We start from the raw sequence: 27,810 nt of genomic DNA on the forward strand, positions 1-27,810 counted from the left end.
CAATGCCTTCATGTTTAGCCTCGTCTAATTCTGTATGCGCTGATCCAAAGTCAGAAAACTGTACTGTTAGTTGTTGTCTCTTTATCATTCATTATTACTTTTGATTTGTGTTTATTTATTGAGTCAACCCAATGGTAAGACGACAAGTACTGGTTTCTGTCATATTGACATTTAAGTTTAAGCAACACGACGGGCGTCACATGTGGAGCAGGATCTGCTTATCCTTCTTGTGCTTCTGAGATCCCCCCAGTTTTTGTATCGTGGATCATTTTCGATGTTAATAGTATCAAAATATCCATCACATACCCAGATTTAAGGGAATCGATTGAGATTTCAAAACCTAGATTTACCCCTCGTATGTTAATATTCATGTTGGAAGTCAAGAGTCGCGTCAAATATGTTTTGATTAGTCATTTAGGAATTCACCGATGCTTAGAAATTATTTTAAGCTCCTGTTAATTTTTTAACTACTATTTTTGGACTATTGAAATAGACAACTATATACTTAATATGTTTTGTATTTATGTTCACTGTCTCATTGAAATTGACAAATGACATATGAAGTAAAATTCAGGTTAAAGTACTCAAACACAATTATTCGATTTCACTAAATGATCATGTACCTGTTCATCGTGAGGAATGTCGTTAGTTTTTTAGTTGAAATATTGCGGTTTCTTTTGACATTGAAAAAACGTGGTTTTGACTGCAGATCTTTGAAAGCTTTTTTTTTATATTATTCATATATTTTAATATTAATGGCTCTTTTACACTTGACTTGTAAAAAAAATATTGTTGTTAAGGCTCGTTTTTTCCACACTACAATATTTGTCTAAAGTAGAATCAGTATGATTATATAACATAAATTTGTCATTAAAACAAAATAAGACTGATATAAATATTATAGGATTAAACCAGTTTTTGAAGGAATTTTAGTGATGTATTAACTAGACAAATTCGCCAAAAAACAAATAAAAGTCCGAAAGACTTAAATGATATGTTTGTGAGTGACTTGGTCCAGTTTATACACCACTAAATTACTTTAAAAATGCGTATAGATCCATATAGTTATTTAAATATGGAAGTGAGGAATTTGATTTCTTATCTCGTATCCTTTATCACACATGAATTGTATATTTGTTGCATTGATATGACCTGGTCCATGAATATATTATTTAGTAAACGCATAATCAATAAAACTACATGAAATGTACTATCTTAAAAAAATATTTAAAAAAGTGACTTGTTTTCTTTCAAAAAATGTGGTTTTTTTGTTTGTTATTTAATTTTTCCTATCGAAGGTCGGTGAATTTCTCACGGCACTCCGGCTTCCTCCACCAATAAAAACTGACCTCTACGAAATAGCCTGAATGCTGTGCTTAAAAGCGGCGTTAAACACAAAAAAAAAAACCACATCAAATATTATCTAATTTGACAATGAAAGCGAAGTGAAAATAAATATTTCTAACCTATTGATCCTTTTTTTTATATTACCGCCGCCATTTTTTTAATTTGGTGACAAAAAGTAGTTCTGTTATTATTTCTTTTGGTTATCCATCGAAAAAATATAACAACGTCAAGATTAACTACCGAAAGCCCTCTCGACCAAGCATGTTAACTTATTTCCTAATATGCAAATCATATAAGAATTATAATTAAGTGGAACGTATTCAAACTTTTCAAGCACGAACAATTGATCCTGACGCGATTATAGTTATTTACCGACGTACCATATATCTGTATTGTAATTTACGGACTAGAAGAAAAAAAATAGTACATTTTAAATCATATTGCCTCTGCGAATTCTTATCATATCACTGTTTTTAATTGCTTTTGCACTACATATGTTATTGTTAAAAACGTTATTTAAAAGTAAACAAAACAGAAAAAGATTCATCACATATATAGGAATGAGGGATCTGTATGCTGGAGATTCTTATTTACAATTTCTCTTTTTTACCTATTCAGTAAAAACACTTTATACTGGATAGATTTTTTTTTATCGGTGTGATGAAAATGAAATGGCAGGAAATGTATATAAAAAACAAAAGCAATATGAACTGGTTCAAAACAGAAAAATGTCAGCCACTTATTATCAAATATTTGAAGTAGTCGTATCATATGAATATACGTGTTCTTGTAATTCTTGTTGATGTTAGACTAGGGTACGATAAATAAGTTATACAAAAATTAAAAACATACATTTAAAGGGACCAAACTGCATTTAAGTCAGGGGTGGTGTTCTCGAAAGTATCCTAAGATTCGTCCTAAGTCATACTTAAGACCAATTTAAGGATGGACTTCTGGTCGTCTTATGACACTCTCAAGTAGTATCTCGAAGCTATCTCAGACGCATCTTATGTTAGAACGTCCTAAACATATCCTAAGTACGAAATTTGAAATAGTTAAAGCATTTTTTGCCCAAACATTTAATCCTAATCCTAAGAGAGTTTCGAGAACACCACCCCAGATTTTTTGCCAAACTTCTCTAATGACTCTTCTGAGACCATTTGAAATATTGGATTGCTAAAAATAAATAATTATTGTTTATACCATGTTATTGTAGACAAGAGCTAAACTTTTTAAATCATTGTTTAATTACACATACATCCACAAAGATGACAAATGCATTTTCACAAAAAGATCTGATATACCTTTTTTTCGTGTTAACATTGTTTAATTTTTTATCAGGATTTAATTTATTTAAAAAAAAATATTTTCAAATAATAAGTATTTTCTTTACATTGTCTTCGTTGTATTTTTAAAAATAGCATGTAAACTATAAGCTACATGAAAATGTCAATATTGTTGATTTTATTCTATATAGATCACAATATGCTTAAATACAATTGGTTGGTGTTAGCTTTACAAAGAATCAGATTAAACATTATTTATTTGCTGAATTAAAGCAAAATGGATTAGACACAGGTAAATCACTAAGTCTTCTCCATATTCAAATATAAAATTACAAAAGTAGTATGATTTAGTGGTATGCAGTTACAGCAAACAGTTTAAAGTATACAATCAAGCTATCATAGGTAAAAATCATAGAGAAATTGAATACATATTACAAGACCAACACTGATTTCGGACTAGGGTTACCATTGACCACAAAAAGCACTGCCTTATAATGGAATTGCAAGGACATAAAATCTCTTCCGCCGGGATGAATCCTCTGTCTGAGTTTCAATAAATAATGAAAAGTAAACAAAACAAAACGGCAAAATTTCCACACTTACCATGGCACAAAACAGGGACCGATGATATTTTCTTTTTTTTGGTATACGTGTATTTGATATTTGCTGCAAAAGTAAAACGCTAGAACAGCCTGTATAAGTCGTATAGAGCATTTATGACATCATAATTTTTAAACGGTTGGAATATTAGTGAATGTGTCTATACATTGTTACAATTGGCTGAGATGGCTTCCGGTACTTGCTCTAGACGTTATTTATTTTTCGATAGACGACGTCGACAGAACTTATTTTTGTAATCAATATTTACAAGATGGCGGCGACATTTTTAAATTTAATAATATACACAAAACCTTTATTTGAATGATTATAAGATATATTTGTATTTTATCTTGTGTGTTAACCAAAATATATATTCATTCATGCACCAACTCAATGAACCAAATATACAATTTAACGTTTGGTAGAAGTGAGGAGTGGGGTTTTTAGGTTTCTTTTCTCTTTCATGTTTTCGAAAAGAATTATGTGGATAAAACGTTTTTGAAAGGAATTTATTCATTTATTCTCGTTACTGTCCCCTAGTGTGTCTCTTCAGGTTTTTCTTCTATACTGACGCTTTGATTATTATGTTTTTCCAAATATATAGCTTTTTTTGCTTTTGACTGAATCATTTTTGAGTATTTTAAATGTTATAGAATGAAATGAAAGAAAGGCTGCTTACCCTTCCTGTAAATGGAAACTGATAATCTGTAATCATTTCTTATTTTATGTACCCGGGAACAGTTGTCGCCTGCTTTTTTTTTACACTAACATGTACCTGTCATTCGTAAGGTATGCGTTAAGTTAACGGATGCGGTTTTTTTTCACTTAGACTTTATGAATTAGCTCCCTAGAACCGGTTCTTTATCTTTTGTTTCGATATAAATATCTGGTTTAATAGCATAAACAATTGTTTTCATGGTTTTAATCCAGGAATATTGTTATCCAAAAGATTAGTACACGAATGGAAAAATCTCTGATTTAAAGTAAAACATACATAGTGAGAAGTTTAAATAGTTATAAAAAACATTTCTTGCGTAAGCAGATCGCTGTTGCCCAGAGATAATGAGCTGTATACCTAACACTACAGAAGGAATTTTTCGACACATCTGCCATGAATCTTGTGAATTTGACCGATTTGTTAGTATACCATAGTTGTAAAATGTTTGAAGTTTTGGACGAAAACACATTTTTATAAATGTGATTGAAAAGTGAAGCTGCATCTTGATCAGTGTTCAAAATCAGCAATTTCATTGAAACAATTGGAGAGCGATCGCCTTCACATGAATACATTCGTTTGTCATTTATATTTTCTCAGCAGTCTTATCTGCCTTGCCAATTTTTCTGTTTCATTTCGTGTGACAAGCAGGAAAAATCACGATTGTTTTCATCAAAGTGGAATTTAAACGAGTTTATCGTGGTTGCTGATGAAATTCTATAACAACGGGTCACAAATGGATAGCAATATTATACAACACACGGATATCAGGATTATTGGATCATCAGATGAGTACAGGTAGGAATTTATCTTTCCAAATCATTTAGGGTTATAATCTGTTTATGTTTTGTAGGACAAGAGACACCTTTTTTTGAGGTTTTCTTTAATTTTCCATCAAGAGTTTCATTCGCCTTCCTAAATTCTTTATCGCAAACGTTATCAATATCCCTATCTAAATCATGAATGTGGCGGTTGATTGCTGCCCTTCTATTTTTCTTTGAATTTTTGTGTTACTCTTTTGATTGGGTAGTTGACTTTTTTTTCGGAACATTTTGGTGTTGCCTCGGCGTAAAAATTTGCCCAAAAAATTGTTTAAGACCTCCGTTTTAGTAGTAACTGTTGCGAAATCAAATTCTTGATTCATGACTTCCATAAACCATTCTAAAATATAACACAATAAGAAATTCAATTTGATTTTCAAACATAGCAAAGAGGAAATATCCAATATTGGTACAAATAACAAATAAAGTTGATTTTATAGATTCGGATAGCTCTGTGGCAGAGCGTGTTGAAGAATCTTAATCAATGCATGCGTTGTGTTTTCTATACGTTTAATCGTCGTGATAGCTAATGCATATACAATATAACGTCACATAGAATAGCGTTATGGTAACAACGTGTAAAAACACTTGTGATTTGTTTACATTGTAAGTAACGCATTTAAAGGAATATCACAAAATCATAAACAGGGTTTTCATAAGTTCGTGTTTACCTTGGAAAATTTTGATTCCCCTCTTTTTGTTTGTTTGGTTGATATAGCATGTCGACTGTCTTACAGGTCTTTCAGTTCCTCTTGGGTAACCGTTTCAAATTGTTTCTGTGATTTTTGAAGCCCAGAAACTGTAAGCCTTTCAACTGTAACCGGCTTGGGTGCCAAAGGAATCTGCGATTGGGACTCCGGCTGCAGTTGTGTTGCCTTTCTGAGATTTTCGGGAGCTCAACAAGTTCAAAATTTTGCAAGTCATCTTTAAACAACCATCCCAATTAATCTTCTTCATTGTAAGAGTCAATTTCAGCAAGCTTTTCGTCCCCACCGATGTCGAGATCCGGAACCTCTCCCATCTTTGCCTTTCTAGTATTGACACGACAGGAGTTCAGGATGGGTGAATTCATACAGTAAATGTAGTTCGTGTATTAGATGGGTTTGATAACACATTATTTTAATGTTGTATTTCTGTTATGTCGTAGTTCTCTTATATTTAATGCGTTACATTAGTTTAAGTTTGAACCCGGATTTATTTTTTTCTCTATCGATTTAAAAATTTCGAATAGCAGTATACTACTGTTCCCTTTATTTAAAACACTAACAACAACAAAGGATTGAATAAAACGTTATTGGTTTGCTCTTAATCGTAATGCTACGAATGTATTACGGAAAGGAAAGTTCGAATCAATAAAAAAAGTAGTTCCGGTAAAAAATTTCATTGAAAATAAAACATGTAAAAGTAATACTTTGAACAATAAGAAGACAGTAAATTCACCAGATTTACTTATAACGAAATAAAAGTTGGAGCTAATACCAAACATCGTTGTCAATCAGATGATTTGTGATTTCTTATAATTTCAAGATCTACACCAAAATCCTTGGTAATCCATGGCCATAGGAACCCGGAAGGTTAACGTACATGATCGTGTTATTTTACTTATGCTGTTTTCAATTTCAGTACGGATTGTAAACTTTTATTCAAATGTACAGAGAAAGGATTATATCGATGCATTTAAAAAATATCTATGAAATGAACATGAGTGGTCTGTTTCAATCAAAATATCTTACCCTACCACGCGGAATCTTAGATTTCTTGTGGCAGTTCAGATGACTCACCCTTCATCCCGAGTTATATAAATTGCAGAACCTTCTTATGTAAATTAATACCTTTTGTAATGGTATGATCTTTCTCTTGTTGTATACATTGTATGCAATTAATATCTGCCTCTTGAGGGTAATCTAACATCAATTTATTTTTGATTTTGCTAGACATATTTTCCAAAATGTTTCTTAACTTATAAAGTATATGCATTGAAGAAGTATGTTATCAAAAGTGCCAGGTGCAACTTGAAGAGTACAGTTGGTCTGGAATGCACTTTAAATGCATATGGACATATTCAACCTTAGGGTAACATATTGCACTCCGAAATAAATGTCAATCACAAGTATGCATGTTTGATAAACAGATATGTGAAGCGTTAATAGAATTACATAACGGAACATATTACAGGAGATATACAATACAATGACAACAAGAGATAAGGTAAGAATTATCATTGATGATTTTTATCATTGTCATACAAATTATATATTATATTCGTTATGCTAATATAAATAAATGAAATCAATTAGCAGAATATTATTCCTTGTTCTTTTTGCAATATGTTATACAAAGATATTTCAAGTATACCTATAAAATTTTGTATTTTCGTCGCTTTTCTTTTTAATAGGTGTTGCCTATTACCTTTTGTTGGCCCTGTTTGTCTTTTGCTTTCATTTTTTGTTTATATAATTTCATCTGCCTCAAAGATAAATAATAACATCCAAGATGTATGCAAACATCGACCACGGAAAAACAGACAATTACTTCGGTGTTGACATGAATATCCATTATATGGTCATTTTTATAAATTTCCTGTTACAACACTTTGAATTTTTCGAAAAACTAAGGATTTTCTTACCCCAGAAGTAAATTACCTAAGCCGTATTTGGCACATTTTTTTTAGAATTTAGAGTCCTCAATGCTCTTCAACTTTGTACTTGTTTTGCTTTATAACTATAAAGCGTCATTGATAAGTCTGAAATAGACGAAACGCGCGTCTGGCGGACTTACTTATAATCCTGGTACCTTTGATAATTAATTACGTCTGGCAAGAATATACAGATCAGCAGTATTTCTATTATTTGCACGTAGGTGTTCCTCTGGTTAAATAAAAAGTCTCTATGCAATGTCCAAAATCCAAGAGATTTACTATTCTGTGCACGGTACAATAACATACTGTAGATCTATGCATAACATAATGGTATCTTGTAAGCAGGCTTAGTGTTATTTAAGTTATCATCATTAATAATCTGTGATTGATTACAAATTTTCAAGCTATCATTGTTATCATTTATCAAACATGTTATTTAATTTAATCAAATACTTTTCAAAATAACTCGTAATTCTGATTTTCTTTATAACATTTTGATTGTATTGGGAAAATTACTCAAATTGAGTTTTATAAAGTCAATGTATCATGTAGAAAATGAATGTTTCTATTGTTTATATATTTATTTTTAATAAATATATATACCAGGGTTGGCAAATTATAATTTGAGCTGGGCAATAATTCTAGAAACAAATAATAATAGACAGTATGATTTGTTTAGCTTTCCTCAGAATAATACAGACGTGTTACAGTTTCATGATGTCTAAGCTAAAGTGAACACTTACAGATATGAAATTCTGAGTTTTGTTACATACAAAAGTGTTTAAATCCGAATAACAACTTATTTATTAATGATGTTTATATAAAGATACTGTTAAGTAAAGATTTTAACAGTGAACAAAAAATGTTCAAAAGTATTTTTCTTATATATTGTATATTATTGTGAGGAATAACTGTAGCTTTTTTTTTATGTTTTTCTATCTATGAAGAAATAGCATAAAAAATTGGTGCGAACTATGTAACCCGCGTAGCGGGCTTTTTGAAAGTCTGCACCATATTTTGTAAGGTTATTTTGAATAGATATGAAATGAACTGCAGTCATTCCTTATAAATAAATTCTAAAGTCATCTTTAAAAAGTAAATTTAAAAAAAAAATATGGTGACGTTACTGTCACATCACAAATTATGTCTATGAGCTGATAGACAAAACTGATTCAGTCAATCAGATGACGTTACATAAAAAGTTAAATTATTAATATATTTCTAAAAAAGTCACATCAAATAGCTTGACTTTATGGTAACACTTTGAACAAACTAGACAAAACGTTGAATAACTAAAATTATAGATTTTAGGAGGAATATCGAGAAAACCATTTCAGATTGGTTTTATATGTCTTCATGTAAATATGTCTTATAGTGGATGGAACTATAGTTTTTCATACTTATATATTACAGAATAGCATATTCAAACGAGTGAATTGTAGATTTAAATATGTTTTATTTTTACTAAAACTGAGGGATATAAGAGAACTACGACACAATAGAAATACAACATTAAAATGTAATAACACACATAGAAACGAGCTATAGGCCAGCTGAAGGACGCCTACGGGTGCATGAGTTTCTCGCTACATTGAAGACCCATTGGTGGCCTTCAGCTGTTGTCTGCTCTATGGTCGGATTGTTGTCGCTTTGACACATTTCCCATTTCCTTTCTCAATTTTGATATATAACAATGGCCATTTTTCTGACTTGGTGCTGTACATTTTAAGTAAAATAAATGCTGGATTGAACCTGGTTTTATGGCATGCCAAATTTTCCGCTTTAATGGCAATGTTAAATATAAAATTTGATTGAAAGCATTACATGACAGGAATACAATACAAATAAATGGGAGCAAATATAGGACAGAGAAACACACGAACAATAACCAACAAAAGGTACCAGGTTTACAATTTAATACGTTAGACGTGCGTTTCGTCCACACCAAACTTACAAGTGACGTTCAGACACAAAGTATTAAACCTGTCTCGTCGATGAACTGATGAATAATATTGTAAAGTTGGTTTTCAAACTGTTAAGTTCAAACTTTCCTTCCAACTTTATCGGTACTAATAGATTTAAGGTGTATAATTATCAAATACAAACATTTTATTTTGTTCAATCATTAATGAAAATGATTGTTCGATTTTAGTATTATATTTGTATCAATTTTTGTCGAAATTAGATAAGAAACATCGCTGATGAACTATTCACGTGCAAGTGAATAATTTGACCTTATTGAAACTGTATTCATGTGTCCCTCAGTGTAAACTTTTACCTGGAGATGGGTTACACATGTTATCAGCTTTTAAAAGAAAAAAATGTAAAATTCAAATCAAAACAAGGATGAAGTGTTGTTTACTTATTCGACAGAAAATCATTCTCATTCAAGTAAAAATGACGATAATCATACTTTTAAACCTACGATATGAAATCAAACAGACCCAGAAAAATCAAATAGGACATGTTTACAACCTGTTTATATTTATACTTATATTATTATTTTAACATTTACGAGAATCTCAACCCTTTGCTAATCTAAATTGATTGATAGATTGGTATTTAAGTTTAAAGCTCTACCTTTAGCGATGTTGTCTTTTTCATAGCAGACAGTTTTATTACTGGGGGAAACCGAAGATCAGATAGAACCACACACTTTCGGTATAAGATACTGGGAATCCTAGTCAATTGAGATTGAAGTCGAAAGCGCCTGCTACGTCCGGATTATGTAAATCATTCACATGCATTTATTTTCCCTTCTTTCTTACTCACTATTTTGGGAGCAGGAAAACATATCCATTTTAAAGAATACAGGATCTTCAACAAATGTTGTGAAAGTATAAGTATAGCAAAACTGTTCATTTAATACTAGTATTTGACATTATAAATCCAATTAGACTACGTTTAGACTAAAATAAACACGAAATTTTAATACATATTGCCTACGCTAGATTTATTGTTTATTTCTGACTTAAGAAATAATTGATGCAAGCTATACTTTATTGTAGTTTTAACATGGTAGGCATTATATTCGTGATTATTTTCGCCCGAGCGACAGTGATGTTTATACTACAATAAAGTATAGCTTGCATCAATTATTTCGATTCTAAATAGGATAATTAAGGTAATTACTATGTCCGATATGCATAAGTGTAAAAGCGTTTGTGTAGACTCTTCCATGATCCTCCCTTTTTTGTTTGTAAAGAAGAAACCGGCTGGCACTCTGATTTTTCAGAGGGAGGAGTTTGAACAGCCAGCATGAACGGTTGTCGTATCTACGTCAAATATGTCAATTTAGGAATGCAACACATTTCAGTCATAATATATGAATTAGTAACATCATGTGCACCATTTAATAGTTGAAAGTGTTTTGAAATTAAGGAAATATGTTAAGTGCATGATAATTTGATAAAATTCATTATTCTGAAGAAGTCAATATACGCATGTGCAAACAAATTTTAGTATTGGATTAAGAGCATGGGTTTGTTCACAAAGCGAAAGAAGCACGTCATATTAGAATTCGAAACATGATAATTACTTGTCACGACAGAAATACCCGGAAGATGTGTTGTACAACAAAATTATGATATTCTTCTGACATATAATCATTCTGGGATGTGAAAGTACACGTTCACTTCTGTTGAAATATAATCTTAAAACTTTCGACACAACTTGGCCGGTTCCGTACTTCTCACTAATTGAAGGAGAGTGGCGAATTCACCCGAGGATTGCTGATTAAACCTTTAATGTGTCATCAGATGCTTTAGAGCTTCATATGATCGCTGACAAAATTAATGTAGGATTAAACACATTTTTCTAGGGGTTATTGATATGTACACCGGGGCGATTAACTCACAAACTGAATAAAAGTCCGAAGTTTGTGAGTAGGAACCCCGGTTTACCCACCAATAACCTTTAGAAAATTTGTATTTAAACCTTATAATTCTTAAGCCAAATATTTGCCATTTTTTAATATCATTTTTTTAATGGGTACTTTAATTACCATCAAATGCATAATTGACTAGTCGTAAATAAGGAGTTAGTCGCCATAATATTGATTGTTTTTAAAATCCTTAAATGTTCGATGAATACATCAGAATCTAAAACGAAATAACACCTACCTCAAAAACTTCATTTAAATGAGAAATCATACGAAATGTCAGCGTACAAGTAACGAATTAATCTTTCCCTTGCATGTTTTATTCGTATGGCGTCGTGTTTTGTCATGACGTAAATTCGTTGAATCATTCATGAAATTTCGCGGAATTTTATTTAAATTTTAGCTTTATACAGTTCCGAAGTTTTAATCAATCATTTCTTTTTTCTCATACATAAATTATAATAGAATCAACTGTTATGTATTTGTTTTTTTAAATCTCAATTTGCTGAAAATTCCGGGGTCCTGCATGCAGGTGTCTCGCGCATGAATAGACGCAGGTTACGAAGGTAGTTTCTGATACTTGGCTAATTTATATATTCTTTTTATTTCAAAAATTGGCTGGATCATGCGATAATTTTGTGACAGGGTTTGCTTTTAAATCTCGAATTTCTTGTTTAACTGCATAAGATTTAAACGACTACTTTTGATTTCTTCAATCAGTTGAAGTGACATACTCTGTCAAATCGATGTTCACCCATTTGACTCAAGTTCTCATATCTAAATCATAATTAAACGTATTTCCAAATTCCGAAGTCTGCACTAAACAACAAAAATGCACGGATAAAATTAACCAGTATTGTGTGTATATTTGAGCGTAAACGCAATATAATATTAGCCCTGGAGAATACCTCAAAACATAATTGACGGTCATAAAACCTTTTTATAAACATAACTATAAAAAGATAGCGAACATATGCAATCGGATTCACTTGGTTTGTTTGATTTCTTGTTAAAGATTGAACTAGAGGCTCTTAAGAGGCCTGTGTCGCTCACCTGTAATTTCTGATGCTTTGGAAATCATGTAAAATAAGTTTAAAATCATAATTTATAGTATTATATCTAAGAAAATAGCAAAAAACAGCAGGATCTTCAACAAATGTTGTGAAAGTATTAGTATAGCAAAACTGTAAATTTAATACTAGTATTTGACATTATGAATCCAATTAGACTACGTTTAGACTAAAATAAACACGAAATTTTCATACATATTGCCTACGCTAGATTTATTGTTTATTTCTGACTTAAGAAATAATTGATGGAAGCTATACTTTATTGTAGTTTTAACATGGTAGGCCTTATATTCGTGATTATTTTTGCCCGAGCGACAGTAAGGGCTAAAATAACACAAATATAATGCCTACCCATGTTTATACTACAATAAAGTATAGCTTGCATCAATTATTTCGATTCTGAATAAGACAATTAAATAATTTTTATGTCCGATATGTACAAGTGTAAAAGTGTTTGTGTAGACTCTTCCATGAACCTCCTTATTTTGTTTGTAAAGAAGCAGCCGGCTGGCACTGTTATTTTCCAGAGGGAGGAGTTTGAACAGCCAGCATGAACGATTGTCGTATCTAGGTCAAACATGTCAATTTAGGAATGCAACACATTACAGTCATAATATATGAATTAGTAACATCATGTGCACCATTTAATAGTTTGAAAGTGTTTTGAAATTAAGATAATATATTTAGTGCATGATAATTTGATAAAATTCATTATTCTGAAGAAGTCAATATACGCATGTGCAAACAAATTTTATTGGAATAAGAGCATGGGTTTGTTCACAAAGCGAAAGAAGCACGTCATATTAGAATTAGAAACATGATAATTACTTGTCACGACAGAAATACCCGGAAGATGTGTTGTACAACAAAATAATGATATTATATGTCTTCTGACATATAATCCGTCTGGGATGTAAAAGTACACGTTCAATTCTGTTGAAAAATAATCTTAAAACTTTCGTCACAACTTGGCGGATTCCGTACTTCTCACTAATTAAAGGAGAGTGGCGGATTTACCCGAGGATTGCTGATTGAACCTTTAATGTGTCATCAGATGCTTTAGAGTGTCATATGATCGCTGACAAAATTAATGTAGGATTAAACACATTTTCTCTAGGGGTTATTGATATGTACACCGGTGCGATTAACTCACAAACTGAATAAAAGTCCGAAGTTTGTGAGTAAGAACCCCGGTTTACACACCAATACCCCTTTAGAAAATTTGCAATTAAACCTCATCATTCTTAAGCCAAATATTAGCCATTTTTTAATATCATTTTTTTTTAATGGGTACTATAATTACCATCAAATGCATAAATGACTAGTCGTTACTAAGGAGTAAGTCGCGTTTTTAAAATCCTTAAATGTTCGATGAATACATCAGAATCTAAAAGGAAATAGCACCTACCTCAAAAACTTCAGTTAAATGAGAAATTATACGAATTGTCGGCGTACAAGTAACGAATTAATCTTTCCCTTGCATGTTTTATTCGTATGGCGTCGTGTTTTGTCATGACGTAAATTCGCTGAATCATTCACGAAATTTCGCGGAATTTTATTTAAATTTTAGCTTTATACATTTCCGAAGCTTTAATGCATCATTTCTTTTTTCTCATACATAAATTATAATAGAATCAACTGTTATGTATTTGTTTTTTTAAATCTCAATTTGCTGAAAATTCCGGGGTTCCTGCATGCAGGTGTCTCGCGCATGAATAGACGCAGGTTACGAAGGTAGTTTCTGATACATGGCTATTAATTTATATATTCTTTTTATTTCAAAAATTGGCTGGATCATGCGATCATTTTGTGACAGGGTTTGCTTTTAAATCTCGTATTTCTTGTTTAACTGCATAAGATTTAAACGACTACTTTTGATTACTTCAATCAGTTGACGTGACATACTCTGTCAAATCGATGTTCACCCATTTGACTCAAGTTCTCATATCTAAATCATAATTAAACGTATTTCCAAATTCCGAAGTCTGCACTAAACAACAAAAATGCACGGATAAAATGAACCAGTATTGTGTGTATATTTGAGCGTAAACGCAATATAATATTAGCCCTGGAGAATACCTCAAAACATAATTGACGGTCATAAAACCTTTTTATAAACATAACTATAAAAAGATAGCGAACATATGCAATCGGATTCACTTGGTTTGTTTGATTTCTTGTTAAAGATTGAACTAGAGGCTCTTAAGAGGCCTGTGTCGCTCACCTGTAATTTCTGATGCTTTGGAAATCATGTAAAATAAGGTTAAAATCATAATTTATAGTATTATATCTAAGAAAATAGCAAAAAACAGCAAAATTTCTGTAAAATTACCAACTCAGGGGCAGCATCCTAGACCTGGTTGTCGGAATTGTCTGAAAATTTCAGGGCAGATATATCTAAATCTGATGAACATTTTTGTCACCAGTCAGATTTGGTCGAAATGCTTCAGTTTCATAGATATAAACCAAAAACTGCATTTTACTCTATGTACTATTTTCAGCCATGTCTGCCATCATGGTTCACGAGCAGGGTCACCGGAAAATTTTTTGTAAACTAGATACATTTATGATGATTGTGGACAAGCTTGGTTACATTTGTCTTCGTAGTTTTAGAGGAAAAGGTTTTTGTAAAAGATTATAAAAATTAAAAAAAAAATGGTAAAATTGACTATAAAGGGCAATAACTCCTTAAGGGGTCAACTGACCATTTTGGTCATGTTGATTTATTTGTAGATCTTACTTTGCCGAACATTATTGCTGTTTACAGTTTATCTCTATCTATAATAATATTGAAGATAACCAAAAACGGCAAAATTTCCTTAAAATTACGAATAAAGGGGTAGCAGTCCAACAACCGGTTGTCCGATCCATCTGAAAATTTTAAGGCAGATAGATGATGACATGATAAACAATTTTAACCGATGTCAGATTTGCTCTAATTGCTTTGGTTTCAGAGTTATAAGCCAAAATCTACATTTTATCCTTTTGTTCTATTTTTAGCCATTGCGGCCATCTTAGTTGGCTGGCCTGATCACCGGACACATTTTTTAAATTACATACCCAAATGCTGATGAGGCCAAATTTGGTTAAATTTGGTCCAGTAGTTTCAGAGGAGAAGATTTTTGTAAAAGATTACAAAAATTTAAGAAAAATTGGTAAAATTGACTATAAAGGGCAATAACTCCTTAAGGGGTCAACTGACCATTTTGGTCATGTTGACTTATTTGTATATCTTACTTTGCTGAACATTTTTGCTGTTTACAGTTTATATCTATCAATAATAATATTCAAGATAATAACAAAAACGGCAAAAGTTCCTTAAAATTACCAATTCAGGGGTGGCAACCCAACACCCTGTTGTCCGATTTATCTGAAAATATCAGGGCAGATAGATCTTGACTTGTTAAACAATTTTATCTCCGTGTCAGATTTGCTCCAATTGCTTTGTTTTCAGAGTTATAAGCCAAAATCTACATTTTACAGTGTTTGTAAAAGCTAACAGACGACGCCGGACGATGACGACGACGACGACGACGACGGACGACGGACGCAAAGTGATGAGAAAAGCTCACTTGGCCCTTCGGGCCAGGTGAGCTAAAACATGTTTACCACTGTCACCGAACTTGTTTTCTTTACTACAATTAAAATCATAGTTTCAATTCATTCCTTTGTATTTTTTTTTATCTTTTCTATTACATGTAATATAAGTTGAAAATTTGAATGAAAAAACATCCACACAGTTGGTATATGTTGAAAATTTCTGAATAAAACATGTGTGTTGTAGTACTATATCACATCAATTGTAAATATTAAGTCTTTCTGACTAGGACAAAGACTCAAACATATAGCGGACTACTTAGTATGATTCATGAAAGTAGGATACAGTGAATCAGCTTTAAATGTTGAAAATAGTCTGTTAATTTTCGGAATTAAAACGATCTCTTACTGTATCTTACAGAGAAGGCTTCTGATTATTTTTGTTGTATGCATTATTGGATTGAATATTTCGAGTGGTATTGTCCAACCAGATATACTTTTGTTACTGACTAAAGAAGCCGAATGCAATTCACCATCAGGAATTGGAGGTACATCTTCTTTGTATAGGTATACTAGTGTATTTAATAATACTTGCCAAGTGCTATAATTTTGTTTTTGTCATGTCATGGGGGTGGTATACATGTATTTGACAATATATACCATTGAAGTCGCATAGTTTTATAAATGATATTAAAACAGACTATCGTTTTTTATATTAAGTACGATTTTTCTAAAAAATATTGTGCTAAAAGTTGCTTGTGTCTTTCTATGTTGTAATTTTACACTATTTTTTCAAATAAGGGTGAATGTTTGGTACCATTAAAGCGTTTAAACCCGTTTCATTTGTTTAGCACCCGTCCGTAGTCGGGAATCTGATGTAAAGTTGTTGTCGTTTGAAAATGTGGTTCATAAGGTTTACTCGTTTCTTGTGTTTTTATAATGATTAAACCGTTGGTTTTCCCGTTTAAATGGTTTTACACATGCTAATGTTGGGTCCCTTTATAGCTTACTGTGACGTGTGAACCAATGCTCAGTATTGTTTTATAACAAGTTTAATTAGATTCGCTAAACACTGTCATACATATTTATAAAAAATGAAGCCATAACATGTAGATAGACACAGCAAGTGAAAGAGAATTTGAGATATCTTAATAAATTGTAAATAGATTTTTTTACTTCCGCAAATCATTAAAGAAAATTTGAAGGTTACCTTATGTCGAACAAATAGATTATCGATGATAGAATGCTATGAATACAAATTGTATACAAGTTTTTGTAAATCGTTAACTTTTTTTAAATCACTGTTTAGTCAATGTTTGACAACATCCTTTCGGCCAGGCGAGGTACCTACATATCCCGCCATTGTTTTAGTGTGTTATCGTCACTTTTTTTTATTCTTGCTTGTTTTTTCTATATGTGCTTTGTCTTTATGCTGTATCCCTATTGTGACATTAATATGTGTTTGTATTGTTCACAAATTGGTATATATATGATGGAGTTGTATGCGACTGTAATACAAGTGAGAGATTAAGCTAGCTATAAACAAGGTTGAGTGCACCATTTTTCTTCATAGGGAAATGCATGTATCAAGTCAGGAATATAAATTTTGTTTTCCTTTCGTTTGATGTGGGTCAGCTTTTTATTTTGAAATTTAATAAGGGACTTTCTGTTTTGGAATATTTCTTGGAGTTCGGTAGTTTTGCTATTCTACTTTTTCACCTTTGATTTGAAATTGCAATTGAAACTAGCATTCCGCAACGTTATTTTTCATATAAACACCTTTTTAGCAATAAACTACGTTTGGTTGTTTAGTGCAATCTCATGAATCAAGTTAGAACGCTGTCCGGCTACATATAATATGCGCCTGTTTTCTGCTTTGAAGTATTTTACAGAGTTCAATCCTACTGGTCTAAACAACTATTTATGTGGTTTGAGTTTAACGTTTAAAGTTGACCCTTGATTATTCACATCATTGAATTGTTGTCATTGTATATATCATTCATAAAAAAATTAATATTCGACTTAGCTTTGTTTGGTTTTCTACTTGGAATGTTAACATCGCCTGCGCATATGTCAGATTGCACATTAATGGCAACAGGTCAGACGAATGGAGTTAATACGAAGAATACAGTTAGTTCCACCACTTTGGTGACAGGAAGTACAATGCCACCGGGTATAGAGCCACCTGTAACTTCAACGATAGCAGCAACTAAGCCAGCCTTACCACAAAGTAAATAACGATAAACTACAATAGAAACACTGACTATTGTTAATCATTTTACGACCGTTGCGGACAAAAACGTATTATAGTGTACACATGTTTGTCCGTATGTCTGTCAACACTTCGTTCGACAACTCAAGTTCTCTTCAACTTTCACAAATCACACTCACTCCCGTATTCGTAATTTGATTTCTTCTAATCTTTACAGTAGTGTGGGCATATGAAATGCAAATCGTAAGCTGTTATGCAAAAAAATCGGAAACTTTAACGATAATAGATTGAACAAACCTCCAATCAATTTTTGATATCGCCAAGTCTAAGCAACTTATTTCCGACTTATTCAGATCATCGAAAAAAAAAAGTAAAAACACAAAAATACTGACTCCGAGAAAGATTCAAAACGGGAAGTCTCTAATATAACAATTCGCTCACAACAGAAACGAATATTATGTTTATCGTGTTATCAGTCGGTCTTCATTGTATAGTAAAACAGTCGATTTCCGGATAAAAGCAAACTAATCTTAATTCATTTTCCCAAAAGAAAAAAAGAAAACAAATGCATAGATTAATATATATATAACCAGTAACTACACGCTCTAAAGAGCCTGTTTCGCTAACCTGGATTTATGTGCATATTAAGCAAAAAACACAGATGGATTCATGACAAAATTGTCCTTTGGTGATGATGATGTGTTTGTAGATCTTACTTTACTGAGCATTCTTGCTCGCTGCTTACAATTATCTCTTTCTATAATGAAATTGGCCCAGTAGTTACAGTGGAAAATATTTTGTAAAAATTTACAAAATTTATGTAAAAAATTACATAATTGTTAACAATTGACTATAAAAGGCAACAGTTCATCTCTATCTGTAATAATATTCAAGATAAAAACCAAAAGCTGCTAAATGTTATACTTTGTCACGGAGGGTACGAGAGATGCCATTTTCTGAATAGCTATTATTAATACGATACATTTGGTATTCTTTCAGCTATTTGTGGTTGTCCTTCGGGGTTTACAAGGATACCAGCGGATAGTGGCAATTGTTATTTAGCTTGTGACTCAAATTCTGATTGGCTTGGAGCAGTGGTATGGATATTCATTCACAATAACTGTCTGTATCACGGTATTCATTTGTCAATTCATTCGACTATTCCTCGCACACAAGTTAGTTTTAAATATTTCAAATTGATAAAACTACATTAAAACTCATATTGCATATTTTAATGGTTAGAGATTATTTATTTTATTTTGACGTTTGATAGCAACATGTACAAGACGTTTATCGTCAGAACGAATATATTTTTTCTTCTTCACATATCGCACACTATCTTACATTTGCATGATTAATTATTCTGCTTGAAATTTGAGAACACAAGTATGAGGTTTATCCAAATTTACTTTATTATCTGAAAGGAATACATTGTGAAAGTACGCTGACTTATGATTTGGAATTTTTTTCGACTTGGCTTTCATGTGTAATGTGACAACTTTGACCGTAAAATTACATTTTGAGGCCAAGATCAAAAAAACAAACGAATTATTTTTCTAGAGGTAATGGGATTGATTAAAAAAAAAATTGCAGACGAAGGGTGTATCATGTATTTTAGGCGAGCTACTTAAAATATTTTCCTTATGTCAACGAATTTCACATATGAAACAATATCTTTATTTACGAATATTCCAGTTGTGACACCTATAAACACGATTATTAACATCCAAAATCTACTTTCTTATAAGTTATGAAATTATATATATGTAAAAATCAATTGTGATTTTCAATCATACAATCTTTTTTTAAATCCATAACAGAATGCGAATAATTAAATATTAGAATATGTGGTATGAGTGTCAATGAGACAACTCTCAGTCCACCAAAAAATTGTAAAAGTAAACCATTATATGTTATAGTACGGACGTCAACACACCTTGATTCACACCGAACAGTAAGTTAATAAGTGTCATTAAGCGGATATATAACACAAAAGATAACTACTTAAAAATATCAGTTGAACATTTAATCACTTCATATAAGTATAGAGATATTAGGCTCATTTTTCTATTACAAATATGTGATTTGCTAGGTTCAAATTTATGAAATTTTTATATGTTTATCAGCGTGTGGTTAAAACTAATTAAAACAATGTAAGGTAATTTCTTAATCATATAGTATCCTGTTGTTTTATCATTGATTGATAAATTAATAATAATGTATTTACAGCTAGCATGTAGAGGAATTGGTGCATATCTCTGGGAACCAAATACAGACGAAGAAGTAGGTGCTCTTGCACAAGCGATACTAAATAACAGTGGTAATTTGCTTTTCGGAGCTTCATAATTTCGTTGCTGCATCTGAATCATGATTTTATGATGTTAGCAACAGAGGCCAATTTGGATTCGCCTGCATGTAGAGTTGGAAGTTGGGACTCAACTTATGAGTTAGAATATCCTTTGGTGTCTTCCGCCTTATTATTACAACATACCTTTCCAAATTTTATCATTGTAACCAATTAATTGATATCTTGGTTTTATTTAGATTTAAATTTTAACTTCGAATATTTCTGTCCAATTAATGTTACTTTATTTAAAAATACAAAAATATCCATATAACCGTTTCTGATGAATCTATTAATAACTCAATATAAAAAACCAACCTATAATGTTTATATATTGGGGATTTTTACGTTTTTTTCAATTACTTTTCGAGAACTCTCAGTAGTTTATATCTTTTGTTAATTTAATCATGCTTTTACAGGTGATAAATTTTGGACAGGTGCTACAGATCAGGTTAACGAAGATATGACTTCTTTTGTACTTGGTTCTGAACTTACGTTTACTCTAACGGCTGGTGAGTTGTTTTTTAATGGCACTATATGGATAAAATCAGAGGATTACGAAATAATTAAATCATATAGTTCTCTGGTGGTGTATGATGATGAGGACATACGATAAATATATAAATGAAACCAACGTGTGTGAGCTATGCGCTAGCGATTGCAATGGACTGAAAAATACTAAGTAAAAAGTAAAATATCTTTTGCATTTTTGTGTACTTTTCAACATTTAAAATATCTATATATTGTTATATCCTACCCACATTTTGATTTGCCTTGAATCTATTGTTGAAAAAGAAATTATAACGAAGAATGTTTTTGACATATCAGTTTATGGGGTCTAGTTTCGGTCTTTTTAGCAGAAAAAATATTATTATGGTTCAGAACTGAGCTCCATCCTTTTTTTTGTAGGCAGTGATGGTCCGAACTCTGACTGTGTTGCATATGAACAAACTAATTTTATTTACCGAACATGTTTTCTTGACAGAAAATGTGTTTGTGAAAGGGTATGTATAGTTTAGCCTCCAACTATCATTTTAAAAACTTCATATAGAAGATGCAAAGGACATTCAATTGTGTTCGGTATGCTATCAATGAATGGCAAATTCTGGTCTATACTAATCCGTTTGAATCACTTTTGTGCATTCAATACGCTTCTCATTTACCAATTAACGCACGAGTACTTGGTCCGTTCAAACCGATATATGTTTAAATTTATTAATATATATACATATATAAATATATCAAATCAAGGGATAAAAGCCAACGATATATCTTACAGGGCGATGGATAATATAATTATGATCAGTATACAACAAAATGTAATATATAACCAGTCTTAAAGGATACAACATCAGCAAAAATAACAATAAACTATGGTGGCCGGTTAAGGCCATTTCGCGTTTTTGCCTTTCATATTCTATAGGGCGGAAACGCGAAGTCGAAAACGCGAAAAGGCGAAATATTTTTCTTTCCGATTTCGTGTTTTCGACTCCGCGGTTTCGCGTTTTCGACTTCAAGTTTTTCGCTTTTTCGACTTCGCGATTTCACGTTTTCGCCCTATAGATTATGAACTGAACAAATGTTGAATATTTCGGATAACAGATATCCTTCATCAGTATGATCACGATGGAAAATGAATCATATCAATCTATTCTGTTTATAAAACTGTATCAATCTTTAAAGCTATACAATTAAATTTTTTTATACGAACATCATAGAGACACTTGAATATTTTTTAATATTTTTTTTACGAACATCATAGAGACACGAGACCCGAGGACATCATCCGCCAAGTAGCAAAACTACAATTGCATGAACTTACGAAGATCAAACAGGAAACTGGCTCGGACGTCGCCCAGTATAAAAAGGTCCGAAACAGATGTCACCATGGTCACGGTGTCGTCTGATATGGCAGGTGTCCCCTCATCACCAGACATGACAAATATCTCAAACACGACTCATTCAGATCATCGTCCTAGTGGCAATAGCAATATTACACATATACAGCCATGTTCAGTTCTCCTTAAAGACATTTTGGTTTTTGATGACACAGTACAACACTGTCGCATTTCAAAATGTGAGACCAAAGGCTGCAAAACTTGTTCTATTTTAATTACAGATGCTGAGTTCACTAGCAATTTGACCAAGAGGTCATATTTTACCAGAAGTTACGATGATCTGAATTGTAAATCGATAAATGTCGTCTACGGATTAGAGTGCAACCTTTGCGGATTGGTATACGTCGGTGAAACGAAAGGAAGGCTAAACAAACGTATGTGCGGTCATAGATCAGACATTAACCTCAATGCTAACGACATTCTATACCAGCATTTCAATCAGCCCGATCATGCCATCGTTTCTATGACAGTTCGCATTATCGAAAAGATATACCATAGCTCTAACAATCCTAATCTTTCAACGACTCTCCGTAGACAAAAAGAAGACTACTGGATTAGACAATTGGGAACTGCAACACCGTATGGCTGCAATGACAAAATTGATGGTATAGGTATTCTATCTAGTCCTTCGTGTAACTCGGTGAATGTGATGAATATTTTCAACTCGACTCCTCGACGTAGACGCAGTCAAAGACCAGTCTGTACCAATAATTTCTTATACCTATACCAAACCTATTGCAACTAAAATTTTCAATTACAAACGCGTTTTGCAGAATCTCGATATTGACGACTTCAAGTCTAAACCTCCTGATTGCACTTGTGCTAGTTCCCAATTCACATATAATCCTGCTGGCCACGTTATTACCGGTGACCTTAACATTGTTAATAACACTTCTCTACGAAATGTGTTATCGAAAGGTCCGAAATATCGTGAGCCTAAATCCATCAATTGGAAATACAACTTTAAAATTTTGATGGATTCAGTCGAGGATTATACCAGGCAATGGGCTAAACGTAAAAAGGAAGACGTAGACACTCTATCCGAATGGATTAAGGCAGTGAGGTCGTTAATACAAATCAGAATTAAGAAACTGAATGAGTCCATCAATGCCCATGCTACGTCAATCTTTAAAGACCCAAATGTTGCTAAACACTTATCCGACCTCCATGATAAATATGTTGTTGTCCCCGCAGACAAAGCCCCAAATAACATCGTTTTTGTCTGTAAAAGTCACTACATTAATTGCTTGATAAACGATTTAGGTATAGACAATTCACTTGGAAACTCAACATATACCCTCACGACACTTACCAAAGAGGAAATCCTGGATAATCATAGGTCTGTTCCTTGTTCCTTTGGTATTTCAACCAAAGATGAAGAACTGGATCTTCCATCACTGTATCATGTGTATTGGATACCTAAACTACATAAGTGTTCTGACAAACAACGGTATATTGCTGGGTCTTCCAAGTGCTCCACGAAACCTCTTTCTAAATTATTAACATCTATTTTATCAGTATTCAAAGACGGGCTTCAAAGTTATTGTGAAACTGCCTATTCTTGAGGTGGAGTGAATCAGATGTGGATACTTAAAAATTCCAAAGATCTTTTAGAGTACATACAATCTAACCCTCTTTCATCTTGTAACAGTATTAAAACATTTGACTTTTCTACTCTTTACACAAGTATTCAACATTCCAAACTATAAGACGAATTGAAAGAGTTGGTATTACTTTGCTTCATAAAAAATAATGGCCAACGTAGATACAAGTATCTTGTCTTAGGGAGGGATAAATCATACTTTGTAAAGAATCACTCTGATTCAAACAAAAAATTCTTTGAAACCGATATTATCAAGATGCTTGATTTCTTGATTGTTAACATATTTGTAACGTTCGGAGGACGTGATTTTCAACAGACTGTCGGCATGCCAATGGGAACAAACTGTGCCCCTCTACTTGCCGACTTGTTTCTTTATTATTATGAGGCTGACTTCATGCAGGATAAGAAGTTAGCAATATCCTTTAACTCTACTTTCCGCTATATAGATGACGTTCTTTCACTAAACAATTCAAAATTTGGTGACTATGTGGAACGCATCTATCCCATCGAATTGGAGATAAAGGATACTACAGATACAGTTAAGTCGGCTTCATATCTTGACTTACATCTAGAAATTGACAATGAGGGTCGGTTGAAAACAAAACTTTACGACAAAAGAGATGATTTCAGCTTTCCAATTGTGAACTTTCCATTTCTAAGTAGCAACATTCCAGCAGCACCTGCATACGGGATATACATCTCCCAATTGATACGATATTCCCGTGCTTGCATTTCCTATCATGATTTTCTTGATAGAGGGTTACTGCTCATAAGGAAGCTATTAAACCAAGAGTTCCAAATGGTGAAGTTGAAATCATCCCTTCGTAAATTTTACGGACGCCATCACGAGTTGGTTGACCGTTATGGAATAACCGTTTCACAAATGATATCGGATATGTTCCTTACGTCGTAACTACAATCCCCTTCCCTTTCATGAATGTGACCTACCGAATTAGACTATTTACCGGATTTGTAATCACATAAGCAACACGACGGGTGCCACATGTGGAGCAGGATCTGCTTACCCTTCCAGAGCACCTGAGATCACCCCTAGTTTTTGGTGGGGTTCGTGTTGTTTATTCTTTAGTTTTCTATGTTGTGTCATGTGTACTATTGTTTGTCTGTTTGTCTTTTTCATTTTTAGCCATGGTGTTGTCAGTTTGTTTTAGATTTATGAGCTGACTGTCCCTTTGGTATCTTTCGTCCCTCTTTTTGTACAATTCTAAAATTCCCACACACGACGAAAAGATTGCAAAGATATGCCTTAGATAAAAATAGTGATTTGCGATATGAACTGACACAACTCTTGAACTCTAAAGGGGACGACAGATAAGATGTAACAACAACTGCGTAGAAATACATTTTCAATTAACAGCATTGATCGATCTCAGGTGGTATAATTAGAATTTGAAAACGGTAGAGTAGTTAAAACAGAGGCTGCGTATTTAAATATCCCAAATAGATAACAGTTTGATAACAGTAGAATAATTAAAATATTCCAAGTAAATGCAATGTGTGTGCGAGCTGCGACACTGACACTTCTTATCGGTCACTTATCTGTGTTTGTGACCGATAAAGACTTAAGCGTTGATAACCATGATTTACTGTTGGTTTTCCTCATAAGAGGACAATCATTGGATATTTCGTGAGAGCAGGAAATATATTGCAGTTGACTATTAGTTTTCATATATTCCTACACATGCTAGTTTTTCTTCATTTTGTAGAAAATCATTTCTTATCTTTTGTGTGACAGAATACTCAGTCTCATTCTTTTTCTACGATTAAAGTCTTTACGTTTAATTATTACGATATCAAGTTATTCATTTCTAGAACCCTTGTTTCCTCAGAAAATATAATGTTCATTCCCTAATTTTGTTTAAGCAGTTTTTGTGTTAGGGGCACACCCTTCAAGTTTGTATAATGTGAAATTAATAAAAAGTGGAAAGAATTATAAAATACTTAAATAAAAGAGAGAAGTTTAGCTATTTGGATAACCAGGTTTATCTATCATTTTCTTTATAAAATGTCCAAACAAAGTCAGAATATGATAATTGTTGTTCATTCGTTCTGTTTATTGATAAAGTTTTGAAGTGTTCTGTTTTGTAATTTTTTATTGAGATTTTTTTTATTATTTTTTTGATAGTATGAATAAAAAAAAAATACATTTTTTTTTTAACTAAACATTTTTGTTGTACATTGTGAATATTTAAGTTGGCAAAAATGGGCTGTGGAAAGATGATTTTATATTAGTTTGTTCCTTTAAAGCTGCTTATTTCCTGACAGTTTGTCATATGTCACGCATATGATACTCAGTTGTCTCATCATACAACAAATAATTTGAACAGATCTGACTTATAACCAGACTGCCTGAAAATAGAAACATTTAATTGAAGGTCTGATATTTTGAAAAATATTTAATTTTTAATGATTTTATGTTTCAGAATTTCTGTGTAACAACGACAACATAATGGAGACAACAGCACCATAAAGTAATTTGTTCATGCATTTATCTCCACAACTTAGCTACGTATTAGCAATATGATGTTAAAGGATTAAAAAACAAAATGAGTTTTCTTTTTCTTATAGTATTGAATATCGATACAAAGCACCCTATTATGGATGAATTAGCTGCATTTACTAAAAGTACAAACAATTAAGTTAATTATGGAATGCATATACTTATGTTTTTTTTATTTCATGTCAAAGTGTTTCTACAATAGTCATGACTTCATTGACCCCCCCCCCGAATTGTCTGTTGCTAGGTTGACATAGGTCTACAGTTTAAGGACTGGGAATAACATATCGGAAGCAAAAATCAGCAAGTACAATATGTAACATTAAACCTTTAAAATCGAACCGATATCAGGTCCCACAAAAATCGATTACAGATTATTCCTTATTAACACTCACATATGTAGGGCTAATCACAGTAACCAAAAGGCCCACAAGAAGTTGACAGTAGTTTGCCGATGCTCAAGTCTTGCAAATTAATTTTGAATATACAGATGAACTTATAACAACTGCATGAATCACACGAAATGTAAAAAGCGCCGGACCCAATTCATCGACAGGTAAATGGGTATCATATTTTGCATACACATATACTCGGTCAAAATGATTATATAGGAAAAAGGGCAAAATATGTTTACAATGAAATCAAGTGACTTCGATTATCATCTTAAGATATAAGATCACAAAAATCATTTTGCAACCAGATATATTGTATCGGTTTACCAAATCATTATGGTAACTGTAAAACTTGTAACGAGTGAATGTGCATGGAACGCCAAAACTTTCTTGTTATGCCAATTTTCATTATATGATGTGCATTTACCTTTATATGATGTGTAAATGTCGTTTTATGTTGTGCAAATACCTTTATTTGATGTGACCATAACGTTATAGTATGTGCAAGTATCCTTATATGATGGTCAAACATCCTTATATAATGTGCAATCATCATTATATGATGTGCAAACATACCTAAATGAAGTGCAAATATTCTAACATGAAAAGCAAATATCCTTATATGATGTGCAAATACCTTTATATGATGTTCAAACATTCTGATATAATGTGCAAATACCCTTATATGATTGCAAACATCATAATATGATGTGCAAACTTCATAATATGATGTGCATAGTACATACTTTTATGATATGCAAATTTTCTGTTTATGATGTTCCTTTCCCTTTAAATTATGTACAAACACCTTTCTTTGATGTAGTTGTTTTACTTGAACATAATGTTATAAATGGGTATTGATAATAATCTCAAAGAAACAACACATTTTATATTTCTAAATTTTATTGGGATCAATATCTGAAAACCTGAAAAATAACGGTCTTAGATGATT

At 32.2% G+C, this 27,810-nt stretch overlaps 1 protein-coding gene across 1 annotated transcript; it reads left to right on the forward strand.

Annotated features, from left to right (window-relative positions):
• Nucleotides 1-16,319: 16,319 nt before the first annotated feature.
• On the forward strand, nt 16,320-26,455 carry LOC143082334 (CD209 antigen-like protein B). Its single transcript, XM_076257979.1, has 7 exons — nt 16,320-16,442; nt 17,921-18,124; nt 19,106-19,203; nt 20,336-20,426; nt 20,870-20,962; nt 21,360-21,454; nt 26,393-26,455. The coding sequence occupies exons 2-7, from the start codon at nt 17,944-17,946 to the stop codon at nt 26,417-26,419; spliced, it is 585 nt and encodes a 194-aa protein (XP_076114094.1). The 5' UTR covers nt 16,320-16,442; nt 17,921-17,943; the 3' UTR covers nt 26,420-26,455.
• The last annotated feature ends 1,355 nt before the right edge of the window (nt 26,456-27,810 follow it).

This window comes from Mytilus galloprovincialis, chromosome 1, assembly GCF_965363235.1.
Source record: "Mytilus galloprovincialis chromosome 1, xbMytGall1.hap1.1, whole genome shotgun sequence".
NCBI classification, from domain to species: Eukaryota; Metazoa; Mollusca; class Bivalvia; order Mytilida; family Mytilidae; genus Mytilus; species Mytilus galloprovincialis.

Excerpts from the sequence above, each read along its gene's own strand:
- LOC143082334 (XM_076257979.1), top strand. The coding sequence starts at position 17,944 with ATGTTAACATCGCCTGCGCATATGTCAGATTGCACATTAATGGCAACA. Across the intron at positions 18,125-19,105 it reads TAAGCCAGCCTTACCACAAA|CTATTTGTGGTTGTCCTTCG; the intron begins GTAAATAACGAT and ends GTATTCTTTCAG. Across the intron at positions 21,455-26,392 it reads GAAAATGTGTTTGTGAAAGG|AATTTCTGTGTAACAACGAC; the intron begins GTATGTATAGTT and ends TTTATGTTTCAG.